Source organism: Octopus bimaculoides, chromosome 14, assembly GCF_046866305.1.
Source record: "Octopus bimaculoides isolate indiv1 chromosome 14, ASM4686630v1, whole genome shotgun sequence".
NCBI classification, from domain to species: domain Eukaryota; kingdom Metazoa; phylum Mollusca; class Cephalopoda; order Octopoda; family Octopodidae; genus Octopus; species Octopus bimaculoides.
Genome location: NC_142941.1, coordinates 1448235 through 1470734, shown reverse-complemented (window position 1 = coordinate 1470734; position 22500 = coordinate 1448235). Strand labels below are relative to the sequence as shown.

Here is a 22500-nt window from a genome sequence, read left to right as displayed (position 1 = left end):
ATCTATATCTTTCTATCTATCTATCTATACATACGTACATATATATCTGTACATATCTATCTGCCTGTCTGTGTATTCATCTATCTATATATTTATCTATCTATAGTTATCTATCAATCTATCTATCTATCTTAATACATAACGTAATGGAGCATACATTTATTTCCTCATTTTCTATTTACAATTTATACAAGTGACTCAAGGAACTAAAGTTTCGTGTGATTCTATGAAATTACCTCCAATTTTTCTTTGAGGTTTACTAATTATTGCATCCATGTTTACTTTCTCCAATAAATTTCAGTTCAGTGAGCAATTTTGCATTCACCATTTAGTTACAACAGCATTTACATGAACCATACATGTGCGTGTGTGTGTGTGTGCGTGCGCACAGATGTGTGTATCTACATACATACATACTCACACACACACACACATCATCATTGTTGTTGTTTAATGTCCACTCTTCATGCTGGCATCGGTTGATGGGTTGACAAGGAGGGTGGTGTCTAGACTCCAACTGTCTGTTGTAGCATGGTCTTTACGGATGAATGCCCTTCCTTATGCCAACCACTTAACAGATTATGCTGGGTGCTATTTACATGTCACTGACATGGGGGCGTTTATGTAGCACTAGCATGGGTACTTTTTAAGTGAAACCAGCACCTGCAAAGGACAAGCCTGTATGTGTGCAAGAAGAGCTACTTTACTTAGCTTGATGTGTCTTATCAAGTACAACAAATCGCCACATCTCCTGGTCCCTTGTCATTTCCTCAATGAAATCCAGTGGCAGAAGACCCTTTCTCAGCACTTCTCCCCACGTCTTTTTTGGTCTACTCCTTGCGTATAATTATGTGTGCATGTGTGTGTGTGTGTGTGTGTGTGTACACATACATATAGCGATAGATAAATGTTGCTGAACTCCATTGCCTTTATCACAAGATGACAAATATTCAAAGAAGTGCAACACATGTGACAGGTCATGTGACCTCTATATTTTAAAATTAGAATGATGACATATAGCAAGTACTTATTTGGACATCTTATATCTGATAAGCTTAATATTTTCTTTTCCTTCTGTTTCCATGAAAAAATGTCCAATAAGTGTTTGCCAAAATGGAAGTAAACATGGCAGAATTGGTCGGATGCAGGAGAAAATACCCTTTTAGTATTTACATACTCACTGTTACATTCTGAGTTCACATTCTACTGAGCTCAACTTTACATTTCATTCTTCTGGGGCTTATAAAGTAATAAGTATTCTAACCCTGTTTGTGTCTGTGTTAGACATTAAAGTTACATACATTTCTCCCATTGACACAAGACCTCCCTCTTGGGGATGAGAGGAAGGGCATAGATGATTGACCCCAGTGCCTGGCTCTACTAAATCAAATAATCTATCAATATAGAGATCAATACACCATGGTGCTCCCAGTGAGTAGGGTGGCTCAGAATCTATGAGGCTCCTTAGTTGCTCCTGGGTGATGTCCCCCCCACCCATCCCCAGTGAAGATTTTGCAAATATGCTTTTATGTAAATTGTTATTGTTTTATTGTTTACGCATTTCCAGTTTCTGCTGTCCTTTCTCTTTTGTTCTGCCAGATATTTAGGCAGCCCTTGAGGCCAATAGAGAAAGATAATCTTAGCAAAGATTTTTATTCTGTCTTTGTTTCTTTACCCATTCCATAGGAGACACCCACTAACTGCCACCACGGAATATTTACCATGATCTGCTGCCTCCGTCTATATACTACATCCTGTTCTACTACTCAAAGGAACACTTTACCCCTTACACCAAACTAGACTCTACATCTACCAAGTTATGGAATCATATACAATATCCTCAGGAACCATCAACAATACCCAGAATCAAATTTTTAAAGAGGTCAGTTCATTTAATCTGTTTATTTGTTATTAGTGAGACTGAGACCTTTGGAGATATGCTGTGATTGAGAAGACCCGGCAACTAAAGTGAGATCACAGCCATGCATGTCTGGCCCAGTTAAGAGTACCCCTGATGCATTGGGCAATATGATATGCTTGAGAGGACATGTTGAGTCAAGTAAAACCAATATTGTAGCTGTGGCCAGTGCCCCATGACTGGCTCCCATGTTGGTGGCACATAAAAAGCATCATCCGAACATGGTTGATGCCAGGTCAGCCTGACTGGCTCCGGTGCCAGTGACACATAAAAAGTTGTTAACAAATTCATCTCACAACAATAAACCTCCAGATTCACCCCACTGAATGGATGGTACCTCGGGGCAAATAAAGGGTACCTAGGGCCATCGGTGGTACCTTGGACTAGTGTCTTTATATCTTACCTTTAAATTAATCAATATCTTGTGAGCAGAATTTCAATAGAAGAGAATTATGCAAAAGACTAGCATGTGTGCATGCATGCATGCATGTGTGTGCATGCATATGTGTGAGTGCAGGCATGCATGTGTGTGTGTGTGTGTGTTTGCGTGTGCTGGTGAGCTACATTGGTGAAGAATGTAAACAATGGCAGGAAATTAGAGGAAACAATGTTCTTTGAGTGGAGTCCCCTGTGCTATTTGTTCTGTGCCAAATTAGCAACGGTCCTTTGTCACTCTCTCAAATAGAAAAACTATTAAAGACCAATAACCCCAAACACAGTAGTATCCCATTTGTGCGTTACAAGAAACTAAATAAATAAATATAATGAATAAGGGACAACTGATTGTTTGCAAAGCCTGAAATATTTAACTATCCCTTAGTAAAGTCAGTGTCCATCGGAAAAGATTTCTCTCAATCACAAATTTTTCTCAAACTTTGGCTCACCATCAACATTTACTTAATGTCTCTTCATAGACAACTTACCATCACATAACAGTTTCCCTTCCTTGGCCTTCTGTCAATTTCATGTCTTTCCACCACCACCACCACCACCACCCCCTCCTCTCTCTCTCCCTTACTAATAAATCTTCCCTCATAAAATACTTTCTCCTCATCCCTGGCTTATTGTCAACTCCTCCTTCTCCATTCTTATTGCCATTGTTTTAATATCTTCCGCTTCACCACAACACAGTCTCTCTCTCTGTCTCCACATATGATACTCACTCATTCATATTATATACATATATATATATATATATATATATATATATATATATATATATATATATATACATATATACATATATATATATATATATACATATATATATATACATATATATATATATATACATATATATATATACATATATACATATATATATATACATATATATATATATATACATATATATATATACATATATACATATATATACATATATATATATATATATACATATATATATACATATATATATATATATACATATATATATATACATATATATATATATATACATATATATATATACATATATATATATATATATATACATATATATATATACATATATATATATATATACATATATATATATACATATATATATATATATATATACATATATATATATATATATACATATATATATACATATATATATATATATATATATACATATATATATATATATATATATACATATATATATATATATATATATACATATATATATATATATATATATATATATACATATATATGTATACATATATATGTATACATATCAGATATATATATATGTGTATACATATCAGATATATATATATATATATATATATATATATATATATATATATATATATATATATATATACATACACATCTATAGAAATATACATATATATGTAGTGGATCTTGCAGGCATGCTGTAGATTTGATCCTAGATAGCCAAATTTAAATTAATACTTGAACAGCACTTTTCTCACAGTAAAACAATAGTTTTTCTGTGACAGCAGTTTACATTTGCTGGATGCCTTCGCTAAGCAAAATAATATCTTCGCCACTTGACCCTTCTAACCCCTTATAAGCCACCAAAAACTAGAATTAAGATAACAAGTAGCACCAACGAAATCTATTGTTCTCAGCAATATGTCTCTCCTTCTGGGTAGTTATAAAAGCAAGAGCCTGCAAGCAAAAGACAGTTAGTGTGGAAGAGGAATTGAGGCAGGCAACTTGATATCTGGACGTGGATTGGTTGGTCTTTTTACCTACCACCTATCTAAAAAGATTAGCCTGGAGAAGGGGTGCCTGCCTCGAAGTACGTTTGTGAAAAGATGGACAAATGTTGTAAGGAAGTTGAAAGTGAATGGGGCGGCGCTGTTGTAGCCGGTCTAATCAGAAAGGAAAAGTAATAAGCAGAAAAAGGAGAAAAAAAGAAACCGGCAGGTTGAACACTGAACCCAAAAATATAATCACAGAAATTTTTATACGATTTCATTATATCTCTTGATTTCATTTTTCCAATTTCCATTAAGTCATAAACTCCAAACCTAAATGTTTTGTATTGTCTTGTCCCCTCTCTGTGTGTCATTCATTGACAAATAAAGAAATAATTTAGTGACTTGGTGACAACTGAATTAGTCGGCTCATGACAACTCAATCTCAATCAGTTAATGACAAGCTAGAGTCAGAGACAGCTACCATCAGTTAGGAAGCAGAATGCTAGAATCATGATCCAAACCAAGGCAGCTACTAAAGGCAATGGTCAGCATGAGAAATGAAATCTACTGTCAGCAGCTATGAGACCCAACTTCCCACACTCACTCACTTTGTCTTCTCTGCACATTACCATTTCTCTCTATGGTTTACTATTACAATATGAACACACAGGCTGAAATTAACTTTTTTACTTTGCATGGTTTAAGATTTTATCACCTGCCCGTTGAGGCAAGGTATTGTATAGTGTAATGGGTAAAAAAAAATATTTCCTTAAAACTTCATGCATTGCTCATCTTTCACATCTTATAACATGCCATTGCAATTAAATTTCAACCGTTTTATATATATATATATATATTACAAATTTGGGATTTTGCCAAGAGAACCGCAACTCCTGTTTTAGGATAACCTTATTGTATGGAATACACATAGAAAGTTACATCCAATAAAATAATATAAGCAATTAAAAATAACCTACTATGAAATACAATAAAATTAGTTGAAAAAATATATAACTTACCTGTTATTGGTCTGTGGGGAAAGAATGTATTTCTAATCAATGCTACACGTGTTTCTGCACTAGTGGGGTGTATATCAAGGCTACACCTAATCCACCAGTGCATCCTCAGGCTATTTATCTTATTATTATTTATGGGTCAAAGTTAAAAATACATATTAAAAGTCATATTAAATAAAAAATAAAAATAAGAATAAAAATATATAAATTACGAATATATTTTTTTAAAATTAAACACCTAAATTACAATTCTGATATATATATAGAAAATGCTAAACCTAAGGAAATCATCAATGACTAAATTATAACCACATCAAATCCTACAACATATCTAAATAAACATTATGGGAATTAATAATTTAGTGTAAGATTTACCCCTATCTATACAAGTAGAAATTACCATTTTTTTATGTCAAACGTAAGTTAATTGTGTTTGATAAGATTATTTAGTAAAATCCACTGCGTACATTATAAACTTATTGAATAAAACTAGTAAAAAAAGGAAGAGTACTTATCGACATTATGTTTACTCCTTCTCGCTCAACTGTAGACGTCTTGCCAAGTTTCATGCAGTAATCTTAAAAGTTCTGGCTTTGAAGATGCTTTCTTGTTCTTATGAAGTGTCCTGTTCATTATGCCTCACAGGTGTTCAAAGGGTTCAAACCTTGTGACTGGCCATGGAAGCTTTTCAATGCCATTCTCTTTCAACCAACCTTGAGTCTTTTTAGTCATGTGTCAAAGCGCCCCATCTTCCATAAATAAAGAGTCTTCTTTAATCATTTCACCATTGGAGAAGATTAGAAGGACTCCTTTCTACAATATGGACACATATTTATCTGAGTTTATGTTTCCCTCACACACCACCAGCTCTGATCGACCATTGCTCCAAATTGCTCCCCAGACCATCACAGAATAGCTGCTGTGTGTTATTGTTGACAGCAATCTTTTCACATCAAATTCTTGATCACCAGAATCTCCAGACCCACATTTGACCACTGTCCAGAAATACAGCAAATTTGGATTCATAAGAGAATATGATAGTGTCCCAAAATGCTAGTGGCCTCTCCACCATCTCACTGGCCAAATCTTTTCTCCACTTGATATTGGCTGGTTGAAGAGGTGGCTTCCTTCTTGCTGTTCTGCCATAGTAGCCAATTTTGCAGAGATACCTGGCAGCTGTTCTCAGACTGACATCAACTTGTTCTGCTACGTCAGAGGCCTTGCAATGAGGATTATCCTCTTAACAAAACAAAGAGTCCTGTCAGAGGGCTCTGATCAACCTGGGTGAGGTGATGTGGACACCTTCCCCTCTCTGGTGAATTGCACACTCTATTAACTGTAGAAAGCGGAATCCCAAGGTTTTCTGTGATTTTATGCTAAGTCCACCTTCAGATTGACCTTCAATACGGTGTCTTTGAAATTCGGACAGTTCCAAAGTTTCTTTTGTATGCGACATGATTAAGCACTCACATTTAGAACCTGAAACATAAAAATGTCAATTAATAAAAAATATAAACCTTTTCAAGTTAGAATAAACATAAAACAGTGGTTTATATGGTGTCTATTTACTTCAGTCATGTGTGTATATATATATATGTATGTATATATTTATCAATGCATTTGTATTTGCTGTGCATGTATTTGTGTGTGTGCTTATGGTATGTGTGCACATACATTTAGTATGTGTGCATTCCTTGTACATGTATCTGCTGTGTGTGTGTTTGTGTGTGGGGGGTTATGTTTACATAACTGGTGTAGTGTGTGTGTATATATCCAGTGTGTATGTATATATATATACATATCTCTAGAGTTTGTATGTCTGTGTCTGGTGTGAACACATGTAAGACTGGTGTGTGTGTGTGTATTGTAGCCGTTACCACACTATGGCATTAGTGTATGGAGAGTGTATGTTTTCTCTGTTGAGAGGACAAAGAATCATGAAACAGTGCACCAGGAGATCCCTTTATTTGTTATTCTGCACATCAAAAGCGTAATAACAATGTGTTTACATTCTTCTTACTTCACTCACAGCTAGGCTTTGGTACGCTTCCATGTGTGTGTGTGTGCGTGTGTATGTGTGTGCATGTGTGTGCATTGTGACCACCAATGTATGACAGCATCAGACAGTCGACTGTGTCTCTTTTATATAAACATTAATCGGTTTGATCTGAGGAAGATTTGGCTGCTTTCTTTAACAGCTCAAGTGACTGCAAGTGAAGCCACCTTCTTAACATGTGATGCATTGTGTGGTGGAACGTTGAGGCATGCTGTTGTTGTTGCTGTTGTTGTTAGTGTACTGTCATTGTTGTGGTGGTGTTGTCAGTGTGTAATGTTTTGTATTTTGACTTTTAGAATAATTCTAGAGACCTTAACACCACCACCACCACCCCCACAGCTAGAACCACCACCACCACCACCTCCGTCACCTATATCCTCACCACTTTCAGTAACCTTACCAACACCATCATCATCATCATCACTACTGCCATGATCACCATTTTGTACATCACAACCACCATCATCAAAACCATCAACAACATCAAACAGTGAAATGTCACCACCACCACCACCACCACCACCACTACCACCATCAGCCAGTGATGGTCCCCTTTGGAAAGCTATGGCCAGTGAGTCTGTTATTCACAAAATACATGGTATATAAACCAATAAAAAATAACTATAAAGACACAGTATTCAGCAGGAAAGAGTTTGTAAGAGAGTGAGTAACGAAAAGATTTATCTTCGCGCTTCACTGATAACAGAATATTGAGTCATTGGGAGCAGCAGGGGTGGTGGTGATGGTGGGGGGGGGGGGGCAGAGAGAGATATTGGAATCAGATTAATTTCGAGGTTGACTGAATAAAACAGATAAACAACAAGAAATAAACAATTAGAAACTCTGACGACAACAAATCAGCAAGAAACAGAACAGCCCTCCCCCACTCCCGTCCCTACCCCCCTCCTCCACTCAGAACACACACCAGAGAGGGACCCATGACCAACTCACTCAACCATACACAGATCCCTATATTCGCTGACCTGGAACAGATGCAAGATTTTTTTATGGTTCTTTCGCTTTTCTGGTTTGTTTGTTTTTTGTTATTTTTGTTGCTATTTTCTGTTTGATATTCTACCTTAGTTCAATCGTTTGATTTTCCCCTGACTTATGTCTTTGTGAAGGATGTTGGAAACTTTGGAGAATGGTGGAGGGGGGACACACAGTGTAGTGGTGGCGGCAGTGATGGAGGTAATGGTGGTGGTGATGATAATGGGTGTGTTGGAAAATACTGTGATAGTCATAAAAGTAATTAGTAGTCTAACTGATCAAAGTACTTTTTAGTCAGTTTTTGCTAATTACAATTATGACAGACTGGTCCAGTTAATCTTGACCAGTTAGACATAAATGTAGTCACAAGTCTAATTTTTAGGACTAATTTGATCAACCCACCACCCCATGACAATAATGTTGTGGGGCACTCACTAGTCATAGATTAATTAGCCACATAACATCATTTCTCTCTAGATATACCGGTAATTAACCCACCAACCAACTGACCAATCAACCAACCTACTAATTAACTAACCTATTTATCAGTTGTCTCTCCTCTTCCCTTTCTGTGACTTAATTTGTAGACTGTGCTAAAAGCCTCAACAAATCCTTCCTCCACACAACCCCACCCACTGGAGCCCCTGTTATTTCCTTGCACAGATGTTGGACATTGACCATTAACCACACCAGTTTCATCAAGCAGAGAAGGCCTCAAAAGGTCAAAGGTTACTGACTCACCTTCTCCGACATATAAAGACCTGGGTCCAGGCCTGCTACCCTAATCTGGCAGACATGTGATCAAATACATGCACCCCATGACCCTTGCTTCCTCAGCACTCAGGTCCATATCATCTATGTGACCTTCCTTTCTAAAACTTAGATGAAATTTGAGCGAGATTTGGCTGCTATTACTAGCCATTTCAGTAACCACAAGAAGATTCTCTCATTGACTTGGGTCACAAAAGATGGTGGATTCACAATTGGTTTCCTGGATTCTGTGGCATATATATTTCACATCACTAGATGGGGACACTGATTCATTGTAGGTTTCTTCATTTATGCCAGCTGAGTGGATTTGAGCAAAGTGAAATGAAGGGTTTTGCTCAAGAAAACAATGCATCACCCAAGGAAACAAAACAACAAACTCACAATCATAAGTGCAACACCCAAACCACTTAGCCACGTGCCTCTGACATTAAACTTTACTTACCCAGTATTGCAGTATTGAACACTCTCTTTTCCAATATATATATGTGAGTGTGTGTATGTATATATACACATATATATATACATGCTAAATAGTAGCGTCTGCTGCAATTTAATCTGTACACAATGATGTAAAGGTGGTGAGCTGGAGGAATCGTTAGCATGTGTGTTGAAGCATTTTGTTCACCTTCACATTCTGGGTTCAAATTCTACCAAGGCCAGCTTTACCTTTCATCTTTTGGGGTTTGATAAAATAAGTCCCAGCTGATCAGTGGGGCTGATGTAATCAATTATCCCCTGAAATTGCTGGGCCTTGTTCCAAAATTTCAAACCAATATTTGTACTATATGGCAGCAATGGCAATATAATTCAACAATACAATCATGGCACAAAATGTATTCACTCTAAACTGCAGAATAAATATACTCACTAATGTATACGTGTGTGTGTGTGTGTGTGTGTGTGTGTGTATAGTACAATATTTAAGCTAGTCTATTAAAATTTCCTTTATCTCAAACAATCTGTTTTGAGTTGTAAGATTTGTGGTACAGGGAAGTAATAGGTTTCTTCTCTCTGCTTACTTGTCCCTTTAACAGGGAGGAGAGGGTGAGAGAGAGAAAAGGGAGGGGGAAACATAAAGAGAGAGAGAGAGGGAGAAGGATAGATTGAGAATAAAAGAGAAATGATCTTCTCTCTCTTTCTCTCTGCCGTCACGCCTGTCTGTCTGTTCGTTCTCCTCACTTCAGCTGTGACTGGGGAAGAAGAGACACCTAAATTGCAGTCTATTAAAATTAACACCTCTCTGAAGTAATAGCTGTAGGTTAGTCATTTGAATTTCATCTCAATTCCATCGTTGAACAACACTTTTACTACTTTACCTCTTCTCCCTTTGTCTCTCTCTCTCTCTCTCTCACACACACACACACAAATATACATATACGTGTGTGTGTGGTCTTAGATCTACCAGCCTCGTTGCCACAACAATGAGCAACGATTGTATCTTTGTTGGAGACTGCGAAACAATCTACTCGGTCAGAATGATTAGGATGAGATTATTGCTTTGGCAGGCTTCCATAAGTTAAGCCTGCCAAATACCATTTCAGGTGTCAAGCCTTATTACTTTTTATATGTTCAATTTAAGTGCTGTGCAGCAGTGCCGAGCAGGAATGAAATCATAAAAGTCTTTAGTATTATAAAGCACCATGAGACCGAGAGCTCATAACACCTGGAGAAGCGAACAAAATGAAGTCGATAACCGACAGCAGTTAAAGCTATGTCAGTCATAAAAGCTAAGCTCATTACTTCTCTTGGCTATAAAACTCGGTTGCAAAACACCAAAGAATCGCATTTACAAATGCACCATCAGTAATTAAACCTTACAGCTATAACCTTATGCAGATTGCACATTAAAAGAAGCAACTGAAAATGGAATCTACTTAGAAGCGACAACTGAATGAGAATGGCCATTGGTTGTAGAAGCATATAACCTGTGTGTGTGTGTGTGTTTGAGGTGGGGTGAGGGAAATCTTAGACATTAAACAGTGGGCTAATGGTTGAAATAAAATATAATTACAGTGTAAATTGTGGATGGATGCAAAGTGCACGGTGGGGTTCTAATCAAAACTGGTAACTATGATTAAGTAAACCGACTGCTCCCATCTCCAAGACTACCGACGCCAACTTAGAACAAATCTGAGTGGATCAATGTCGCTGTCGGATCAAACATCTCAATGATACGTTTAATATTTAGACATTGGCATTAAGCAGAGGTTTATCACACGGCTCAGATGGCTGACTAATGTACTTTTGTAGAGACTGAGTCATTGTACTCAACGATGTGGTACTTTGTGGGGCTAGGGATCAACGATGTGGTTATTCAAGATGGTTCGGAAAGAAATAGCAGCCAAATGTACCTGAAACAAGAGCTTGCCATCTTTGAAAACAGGAAGGTCATTTTAGGTGATAGAGTTCTCAATCACAGAAAGAAGTCAGGTTGGTCATGGTTGGTATGCCTTTGATTCAGTTGACCTGGAAATAAACAACAACCACATGGAAGTTTTATTTATAATTTACTTGCAGGCATTTAAAGACATGAAATGCATAACGGGTTGTGATGGTTACGCCCTTTGCAGGCCTGCGGTGGTGGTGATGGTGGTGGTTGTGGTCATGATGCTGATGATGATGGTTGTCATGGTGGTGCTGCTGCTGTTGGTGTTGGTGTTGTGGTGGTTATGATGGTGATGATGATGGTGGTGGTGGTGGTGTTGTGGTAGTTATGATGATGGTGGCGGTAGTGGTGGTGATAGTGATAAATGTCAGGTGCAATGGGTTTATTCTGCCCACTCTGTGAGGGAGCCTCTACATAGTTCCTTCTCCTGTTAGAAATCATAGAAAAATCTCCCTCAAATCAGACTCCAAAAGGCCGCATGTGGCTCACAAGGTTTTCTGAATGGCAGGCCTAATGAAAAATTACCTTGAATTCTTTTAGACATCCGGTCCAGATGAGGATGAACCATGTCTCATGTGGCCGATTTCTTGAAAAAAAGGTTCCCTATGACTGATAGTCCAAGGTAGACTATGTGAAGAGGTATGGCCTAGTGGTTAAAGTGTTGGGCTTACACTCATGAGGGCGTAGGTTCAATTCCTGGGCTGGGTGGAACATTGTGTCCTTGAGAAAGGCACTTCATTTCAAGCTGCTTCAGTCTGTTAAGCTGTAAACAGGTACCTGAGTACCTGCTGAGAGCTGGTGCAGTTCTGTCTTGCTCCAGCTGGTCCATCCTGGATGTTCCACTGGATGTAGGGTGAAGGGGTTGAGTGGAGGTCCATATTGGCTCATGACTGCTCAGGCACCTAAAATTAGTGATAGTATGGTACATGGTTACTAAGTCATACTCACTCATGCATGACAGCTGGAGGTACTGTACTGAAGGTACAGTGTACCTGTAAATAGAGATGGAATGGTCACAATTGGAAAGTCTTTAATCATTGGTCCACTGGACCTGATGCCAAATAACAACAACAACTGCAACCCTAACCAGGAATTACAAGAGTGTTCGTGTCTCAGATCCATGAAAATGGTTTTTATTCTTCTGTGACACCAGATTCTGTCGGAGCCACTTTGGGAAAAACCAACGCTTCTTGATTTGATGAGGCTGCAGCTTTGTGATCCTTAATTGTTTTAACTTCGTTACACACTGGGCATCAAACATAGAAATAACGAGGAACTTCACAGAGAAAACTAAATAAAACAATTCGTTTTAATGTTGGAAATTGAAAAGAAAATGGAAACACCATTGCTTGCCTCATTTTATTAGTCATCACATACACACACACACACATGTATACAGGTATATAAGTGTGTGTGTGTGTATATATATATGCATATGTATGTGTGCATGTATGTATATATAAGTATATATATATATGTATATATATATATATATGTATATATAGTTCAAAAACACAATAACAAAAAAACAACAAAGTGAGGATGTGATATGGATAGTATTATTGGACGCTCAGGAAAGGAAAGAGATATATATATATATATATATATATATATACACACAAATATGTGCGTGTTTGTGCATATATGTATATATAAGTGTATATATATATATACATATATATATATATATATATATATATATATATATATATATATATATATATATATATATATATATATATATATATGAACACAAATATGTGTATGTGTGTGTGTGTGTGCATGTATGTGTATATATATACACAAATGTGTGTGTGTGTGAGCATATACAAGGAAATGATGAATAACTTGTTTTCCAAACATTAAAATGTTTAAATTCTACTCTTCAAACCTCACAAGACAACACCTGATTAGTGATGTTGTACCCAGGTATATTATTATATTTAATAAAGGTGCTGAAAGAATGATGATTGGATGGGTCAGTGTTGAGTGAAGGACATTGGTGGACTTCCCAGCATGAAAATGGGAAAAAGTGTTGAAGAAAGTGATAATGTTGATGTGTTGTAAGGTGATAATGTTGATGTGTCATGAGATGATAATGTTGATGTACAATAACATTACATCAGGCGATAATGTTGTACAAGTTAAATGGTCAAAGTGTAATTGATTGAAATGTAATTGATTGAAATACAGTCAATGCAGGGGCTGAATGAGTTCAAGTAAAATCACTTTGGCATGTAACAGTCATGAGTTCAATTCTAGTAAGAGTCATTATTGTTCTTTCCCACAAGGTCCAACAAAATAATTACCTGTTGTTGTTACTTAACCTCAAGTGAGCTTGATCAAGCAAATATATGAGAAAAGGTCTTTAAGGCATGTCTGAGGAACATATCTATACAGGTATGCCCCTCAAACATACCTCTGTAGGATTTGGTTTATTTCAAATCTTGATAAACTACAGACTTGCCAACGCAAATTGCTGCAGAGTATTGGTAATACTATAGATATTTATTACCAACACTACATTCCCCCCTCCTTCACCTTATGTTCATTCCCCCCACTAATTACCTTAATTAATCAGTTAATCATAAGTGATAACTGTAAACTGTACTGTTCAGGCTCTCTAGCACATAGTTTTACTCACCACCACCACCACCACTGGTAGACCATCATTGCACTACACCACCACCACTACTAGTACACATCATCATCATCATACTATATTACTACCAGCCCCACCACCACTGCTTAATCCTGCAGTGATTAGAAACCCTACCATACTCTGCCCTTACCTTCTTCCTGCCCTCCAGGGACTTTTTCTCTAAATACTTCCACCATCTCTCACTCCTCCCTTTTACTGCTACTTCTTACAACTATCTCCTCTCCCTTCATCTTAATCTCGTCCCCCCCCCCGCTGACACCTACTCTCCACTCTAACTTTTCCTCCTTCTCCCCCCACTTGCTACCTCTTACTGCTCCTCCCTCCATACAGCCACCCCATCACCTTTGATCTATTTTTTATTATGGGGTCAATTAATGAGAGAGAAGCAGGGAGAGGGGCCAGACTGAGGATTCCTTGTAACCAAAAGTTGGACTAGTCTTCCTTGCAATTATTGATCATGGAACCTGACTAAAGATCCTTGAATTGAGAGTGACCAGTGGTCAGTGGTCTGTGGCTGGGATGTGGACAATAAAGAGGAATAAAGGTCTATTAAATAACATACAAGATTAAATCTTGATTTATTGAGAATATCTTCTCTTTGAAAGAAGAGTATACAAATTCCAGGTGGCAGGCATGACCAGTACCAGATGAGAAGCGAGGGGAAAACCCCAGTAGCTCAAATTCACAGTGTCTAGTGAAGCTTCAACTGACTTTTACCCCCAGATTTTCCCTGCTCATACCCCCAGCCTACTATAACAAAAGTAAAGCCTAGGTGTTACCATAAAAGACATAAGCACCAATTTGAATGTGGTTCAACCAATCAACGTTGGCTGATTTATTATGGATGATGTGGTAAACTTCAAAAGAAGTGAGTTTTTCCCACTAAACAGCATGCTTGAAGGTTCTAGAGAACTTTTGCTTACAGTTATAAAAAGCTGGCAAATGCAGCCTCAAAGCAGAGCCACTCAACAATCTACATAGAACTATGTTGCTTTGCTCAGTGAATCAGTCTCTTGCTCTTTTTTACTTTTAGTGACTGCACATGCTTGTGTCATGTTTGACAACTTTCTGCTATAATATCGAATCACACACACACACATTCCGTATATGCTGTTATCCTCACCCTTTCTGCTTATGAAACACTTTCATATTAATATTATCAAACATGTTGCATCACAGATGATTTCAGTCTATCATGTTTGTTATCTCATGTATGTTGTTACTTTAAATGTAGATCTGTACACATGTAGATATAAACACATGTTGAAAATACAGATATAAGCATTTTGGGTTAATAAAAAGATATGAAAAGTGAAATAGATATTAGTGTGGCCATTGTTGCCTTCACCCATGGCCTACCAAATATTGTGGACTTCAAATGAAGAAGTAACGACCAAAACCAACACAAGAAGCTGTTAACCGCAATATGACACAATATGAGAGTGGACATTGCTGCATTATAATGACATAATAGCTTTTCATATGTGTATATATATATATATATATATATATATAGATATAGATATAGATATTTATTACCAACACAACATCCCCCCTCCTGCACCACATGTTCACTCCTCCCACTGGTGGCTGCCAATATTTGCTTCCAATTAAGGTGGCAAGCGAGCAGAATCGTTAGCATGTCAGCTTAAATGTTTAGCAATATTTTGTTCGTTTTTATGTTCTGGGTTCAAATTCCAGCAAGGGTGGCTTTGCTTTTCATCCTGTCAGGGTCAATAAAATAAGTACCAGTTGTGCATTGAGGTCAATTTAATCAACTCCCTGAAATTGCTGGCCTTGTGCCAAAATTGAAAACTGATTTCTGCTTCCAATTGTTGACTTTCGTTTGTGACCCAACATCCTGGCCTAGAAGCAACTTTTCACAGTTGGGTCACTCTTTGGATGGTATTCCAGCATTCTGGTTGTGAGAGTCCCAAGCATCTTGGAAGACAAAGGAAAAGAAAAAGTCCCTCCCTCCCCCCCCCCACTGCCACCTTTGACTAAGTAGGAGTGTTTCTGAGAGAAAGAGCGAAGGTGGTGGATTTATTTTGGGTGTTGAGAGACATAAATACTATCTGTAATTTTGTATTGATTCGAATGGAAAAAATGTGTCGCTCAGAAAGGACTTCAGTTTGAACAATTTTCATGATGTTTCATATCTAAATTCATTCAGGTGAATAAATCCTGGAATTAAATTGTTTCGATTTACTGTCAGGTGACTTTTGACCAACCCTGTGTATGTATATATATACATATATAAACGTTTGGGTGTGTGTATATTCGCGTCGTGTGTGTTGCGTGTGTGTCTTAAAGAAATAAGAATTTTGAAGCCTTCAAGAAACGGTCTGCTTTTGTCTAACCCCAGTTACGTCCCTTAGATAAATGTTGTCTTCCATAACCGTCACGCACACACAGACACAGCATTGGTTTTTAGCTTAACACACACACATTATTTCTCACACATACACACACGCTCTCTCTCTCTCTCTCTCTCTCTCTCTCTCTCTCTCTCTCTCTCTATATATATATATATATATATATATATATATATATATATATATATTAATACCCAGTAAATATTAAAATGACTAGCTGGCCCTGTGCCGTCAAAAATGACGTCTAATCGTAGTATTTTATATATGAAAAAAGGTACAAAAATAAGAGACGTGATAATCACACGTACAAACATTCACATACTTTCCTTCTACACGCACACACATATACTCAGAATTTAAATGCTGTTTGATTTTTCTTTTTGCCATTGAAATAATAATAACAACAACAACATTGAAAAATACCTTAGGAATGACAACCGAGGTTCGAAATTTCCCCGACACACCTGATAAAGGCTGGAGGGTATATCAGCCGAAACATTGTGTTGACAACAAACAAGATGAGGACAAATATCCGTCAACTGTAAATAATGAAGAAACCTTGTTCTTTAATAAAATTGGGGTCGTTTTGGCGAAGAAAGAAGAATTATTTTAATACAAAGTATTTCATGGCTTTTCTTTAATAGAGAAGTGACGGTGGGGATGTGAAATTTTCTAGTTATCGAGGGGGGGGGGGGGGGGTTAGAATTAATTTGTCAATTTGACAATCAATGGTTTGACTCGCTTTCCGTTCTGATTGAATATCAACGATGGAAGATATTTCCTGGGTAACGAATGTATTAATATTGTCTGTGAAGAACGAGACAACATGAATGCTAGAAAGAAAGGGTCACTAACATTCTCTATGGACCCTAATAACTGGTGGGGAACAATCCTTCTGCACCTCATCCTGTTATTATGACGATGACCTAGGACGGAGGCAGAACGGGACAAAGTGTGAAGAATTTTGAGATGCAAGGGAAGCAACTCTAGCAAATTTTTCTTTATACCGATGCGTGTGTGTAGTTTGCGTTTGCTGTGTCTGTGTGTTTGCCGCGAATGTTGTCCGTGCAATGTGCGTGGGAGCTGAGTGGTGGTGACGGGGAGGGGAGGGGGTTGCTGTGTCTGTGTGTCTGTGTGTCTGTCGAGGCTGCAGCATGCAATGCGTGTGCCGGATGTCTGTGTGTTTGCTCTGTCTTTTGTATTTCTCTCTGTCTCTCTCTCCTACATCAAGCTGTGCAGATATGTATGTATGTGTGTGTGTGTGTGTGTATATATATATATATATATATGTATGTAGTATGTATGTATATGTATATTTATATGTATGTGTGTGTGTATATATATATATATATATATATATTATTATTATTCATTTTATTATGTAACAAACGAAGGGAAACATTCCTACAGTGAGATGTAAAATATTGAATTCATACATATATACATACATAAATACATAAAATATATACACATACATACATGTATATATACACACACACACACAGAGAGCTGAAAGTATATCTGCCCTCTGCCCCACCCCCATTCTACAGATAACAGTGTTGTTAAAAAGGTTCACTCTATAATTGCATAGTTCTGTGTTCAATCCTAGAGTACAGTAGCTTGATCAAAGATCTTCTCATTTCACCAAATCATTGTGAATGGAAGTGGAAGGACAGAATCCTGTCCGAGGGCCCAGAGGCGGCCGGAGGAGGGGCTGTGGTTGTGTTGTTGAATGCTTCTTTGGACTGGTCACCCAGTTGAACAACCAGCTGGTCCTTTGGTACTCTTAGTGGAGTCTACTGTGTTGTAAACATTGGTAGTCCACTTCTTTGAATTAAGGGAAACATTCCCCACCCCGCAGTAATGGTAATCTGAAATATGTCAATAGATTCACCCTTTCTCTTCTAAAATAACTGCAAATAAATAAACAAACCTACAGATAGCTTAATGAATAATTAAATATAATAGAATATTATTTAAATGTGATGCTGACCTGGAGGAAGGAGAGATTAATAATGGTGATGAATGGACTTTGACAAATCTGATTGATTGATTGATTGATTGAATTATAATCAAACATTTGATTAGTTAATTGGTTAAATAGTCTACCAATTGACAAATACTAAAGAAGTGAAATAGAACCAGTGTGTGTGTGTGCATGTGTTCATTAATGGCAAAATGACCCTCCCAACATGCAACAATAAAGTGAATGTAACCTTTTGAGCTTTACTTATTACATATAAAGATTTCTTGGAGACAACACCAGGAATTTTGTTGGGGAAGGAGTTAGAATCAGTTAAATGAAACCCAGTAAATGACAGGTACTTTATTTTATCAACCTAAGAAGAATAAAACACAAACTCACCTTTTGCAGGTTTTGTGTATAAAATTTTGAAAGACATTTGTTAAAATGATTTATTTGTAATGAGTTTAATTAATTTGTATTATTTTGTTTTCTTTCAGAATTGTTTCTACTAAATTGGGATCAACCACCAAATTGGATTATCAACCACCTGGCACCAACAGAAATATGGGGAGATTTCTGCTATTTGGATTTTTAATCTTATTTTTTCTTCCAAACTACTCCGCATCGAATTTGATTTATCATGTGAAGGAAGAGAAAGCAATTGGTTCGTACATTGGGAACATTGCTGCAGACTCCCATTTATCAGACAGGGTGGTCCCTGAACATGTCCCTTTAATCACGTTCAGTCAACTCCAACGAAGGGGCTCAAACAGCATTAGTCAGTTATTCAATGTGAGCAGTAATGGTAAACTATTCACAGCTCAGGCGCTGGATGCTGAAACTCTGTGTATTTACAACAAGGAATGTTTCAGAATTGTTAAAGTTGCTGTGAGAAAAGCTAAGAAATTCATGAAAATTCTAAAAATCAAAGTAATTATTCAAGACATAAATGACCACGTTCCTCAATTCCCTGTCAAACAAGTGAATATCCAATTTTCTGAGAGAGACGGAAAAGGTTCCAAGATATCTGTACCAAATGCCATTGATAAAGACGTTGGAATTCTAAACTCTCAGATCACCTACCAACTTCGGAATAACAACAATCGGTTGTTTTCTCTGTCTGTCTTTAAAAGAATTGATGGCAGAGCTAACTTGGCCATTATTTTAGAAGGGAAACTGAATCGAGAGGAAAAGGACACGTATACGTTGCAGATTGTTGCCAAAGACGGAGGTTCTTTACCAATGCAAAGTGTTTTAAATGTTCAAATAGCAGTGAACGATGTCAATGACAATCCACCAGTGTTTTCACATCAAATGTATAATGTTTCCATTAAAAACACCCACCAGATGTCACTGCCAGTTGTGGTATTGGCTGCCAAGGACCTGGATGCAGGGGAAAAACAGCAAGATTCTCTACCATTTTAGCCCCAAAACTTCAGACGAAGCTAAAAGTCATTTTGAATTGAATAAAACTACCGGAGAGATTTTATTACAAAAGATCTTCCCCGTGGGTCAGAAGGTGGTTTATAAATTGTTTGTTGATGCAACTGATGGAGGGGAGCCTCCGCTAAGTTCAACAGCCATTGTTTTAGTAAATGTTATGAACCAACAAAACAATGCACCAAACATTGAGGTAGATTTTGTGTTTACATTGACCGAGAATGTGGCATCGATCTCAGAAGATATTGAAGCTGGGAGTTTCCTTGCTTATGTAATGGTCACTGATAATGACATGGGACTGAATGGAGAGGTCAGCTGTGAGCTACAGCACGACAAATTCCAGCTTTTGAATTTTGGTTTCAAGGAATATAAAGTGATTGTGAAGAATTCGGTTGATCGAGAGAAAGAAGATCATTATGATATTGTTATAAAATGCAGTGACCGAGGCTCTCCACCGTTGAGGGCTGAAAACAGATTCTCTATCCGAGTGACAGATGTGAATGATGTGAAACCCCAGTTTACCAAAGACACATTCAAGTTCCTCACCTACGAGAATGAAAAATCCAACTTTCCTGTTGGTTTTATCAATGCTACTGACCCCGATCTGGAACTTGGGGGTCAGTTGACTTATTTTCTACAGGGCACCGACACAAATGACATTCCTTTCCAAATCACAAATTATGGATTCATATCAACCAAGTCGTCATTAGACAGGGAACAACAAGAAGTCTACAAATTTAAGGTTTTCGTTAAAGACAATGGAACACCATCGTTAAACAGCACAGCAAACATTATCGTTAAGGTGGTCGATGAAAACGATAATGCTCCTTATTTCACCTTTCCAAGTGTAGATCCTTTCAGTTTGGACTTTTATTACCATCCACAGAGTAAGAATGACCTCACAGTACTGAAGGCCTCCGACAGGGACAACCAAGAAAATGCTTTCCTTAAATACGAAATCATCGGAGGCAATGACAAACATCTATTTACTGTGAACCCTTACACAGGGGTTCTTTCTTTCTCTCGGACTGTTTACCAAAATGATGCAGGAACATATGACCTAAAGTTTATGGTAAAAGACAGTGGCATGCCGTCTTTATCAGCCGCCACCACCTTAACTCTCTCGTTAAGTGTAAGCAACACCACCTCACCAATGTTGGCTGCAGTCCACCAACAGTCGGACAGCTTAATCGACGTGACCTGGGTCGTTATCATTGTCCCAGTAGCTGTCGTTCTATCAGTGGTGATTGTTATTTCTGTCACCCTGTGTGTGATTAGAACTAGAAACCAGAACAGAGCCTTACAACACACGGCCATCTCAGCCTCAAAACACCCAAGGAACGAAATGAGGCAACTCATCTCTCAGTCTAACAACACAGTCCCTGTGTCATGTAACCCGGATGACATAATGGGAGGCAGCTCGTTATCGATGCATGGACAGCTTTACCCAGTGGATGAATCACGAAATGAATGGAAATCATCATCATTGTCCAGATGGTCCCAGAGAACACCACAGGTAAGAGATTCAGGTTCAAATTTTGCTGTCGGTAGCACAGAAACATCCAGTTGAGTGTGCAGAGCTGAATGTGTGATCAGAGTATATTATGGGGTGTGGGATATATGTACATTTTGAGATGAACTAATGTACACCATTAGAAATATATATCTTGTTCCCCATGAAGTGAATATATGTACACCATTAGTTATTTATATATTAAACACATTCCTGCCATATAAAATAATGTTACACTGCCATATTTAGTGGTTATTTAAGCAATGTGTTCAAGGGTAGTTAATGGGTTGAACATGGTACTGAGGAAGAGGCAAGGACCCCTGAAATGTGTATATACACCAACCACCTATTTTCTACTGAATTGACCCAGGGAGGATAAAAGGCAATATTGACCTTGATTTGATTTGAACTCAGAATGCATCAAATATTTAAATGTATTTTCTTTTGGTGCCTTAATAATTTCACCAATTTACTGGTCTTGCCAAGTGTAAACATTGAATGTAAATATATTTTGCTCCATTTACATTTCTTGCAACACCATTAATATCTAAATGGAACTGGATCATGTTTCTTGAGATCCCTTACGTTATGCATCAGAAAACACTCGCATCAATATAAACCCCAAAATATGAAAATGAGCAAGTACAAGTCACAATATTCAAACCATCAGTCATATAAGCTACACCCACATCCATATAAACTACACCTACCTGCAGCAATATAAACTATAGCGACATCCATATAAACCATACTCACATCCATATAAACCAAGCCCACATCCATATAAACTACACCTACCTGCAGCAATATAAACTATAGCGACATCCATATAAACCATACTCACATTCATATAAACCAAGCCCACATCCATATAAACTACACCTACCTGCACCAATATAAACTATAGCAACATCCATATAAAACACACATCCACATAAACCACACCCACATCCATATAAACTACACCCACATCCATACAAACTACACCCACATCCATATAACCCACACCTACATCAATATAAACCACACCCACATTCATATAAACAAACATATCTTAGTAAACGTTCCCACATTGAGATTTTGATATTCCCCCACAATCCAGACAATGAAGTTTTGATGTGATGAAATCTCTTCATTAAATTCGAATTACTGATTAGCTGCTAAGAGAAATGTCTTAATTATACTTACATGGCTGTGGTTAGAGTGTCAGGCTTACAATCATGAGGTAGTGACTTCAATTCT

At 37.4% G+C, this 22500-nt stretch overlaps 1 protein-coding gene and 1 long non-coding RNA gene across 5 annotated transcripts in view; one reads left to right on the top strand and one right to left on the bottom strand.

Moving 5' to 3' along the window:
• LOC106873244 (protocadherin alpha-8) overlaps positions 1-22500 on the top strand; it is a 59690-nt gene that overhangs the window by 29690 nt on the left and 7500 nt on the right. For 2 of the 4 annotated variants that reach the window (XM_014920526.3, XM_014920523.3), the window contains exons 2-3: positions 1687-1882; positions 18803-21261. In XM_014920526.3, coding sequence (XP_014776012.2) covers positions 19585-21261 — 1677 coding nt within the window. In that variant the 5' untranslated portion in view covers positions 1687-1882; positions 18803-19584. The remainder of the gene's footprint in view (positions 1-1686; positions 1883-18802; positions 21262-22500) is intronic. The other 2 variants (XM_089362138.1, XM_014920525.3) reach the window with 1 other exon arrangement.
• LOC128249409 (uncharacterized) overlaps positions 6445-22500 on the bottom strand; it is a 57485-nt gene continuing 41429 nt past the window's right edge. Inside the window, exons 2-3 of the long non-coding RNA XR_008265519.2 lie at positions 11268-11382; positions 6445-6578 (exon numbers count right to left, since the gene is read on the bottom strand). This is a non-coding gene — a long non-coding RNA (uncharacterized LOC128249409). The remainder of the gene's footprint in view (positions 6579-11267; positions 11383-22500) is intronic.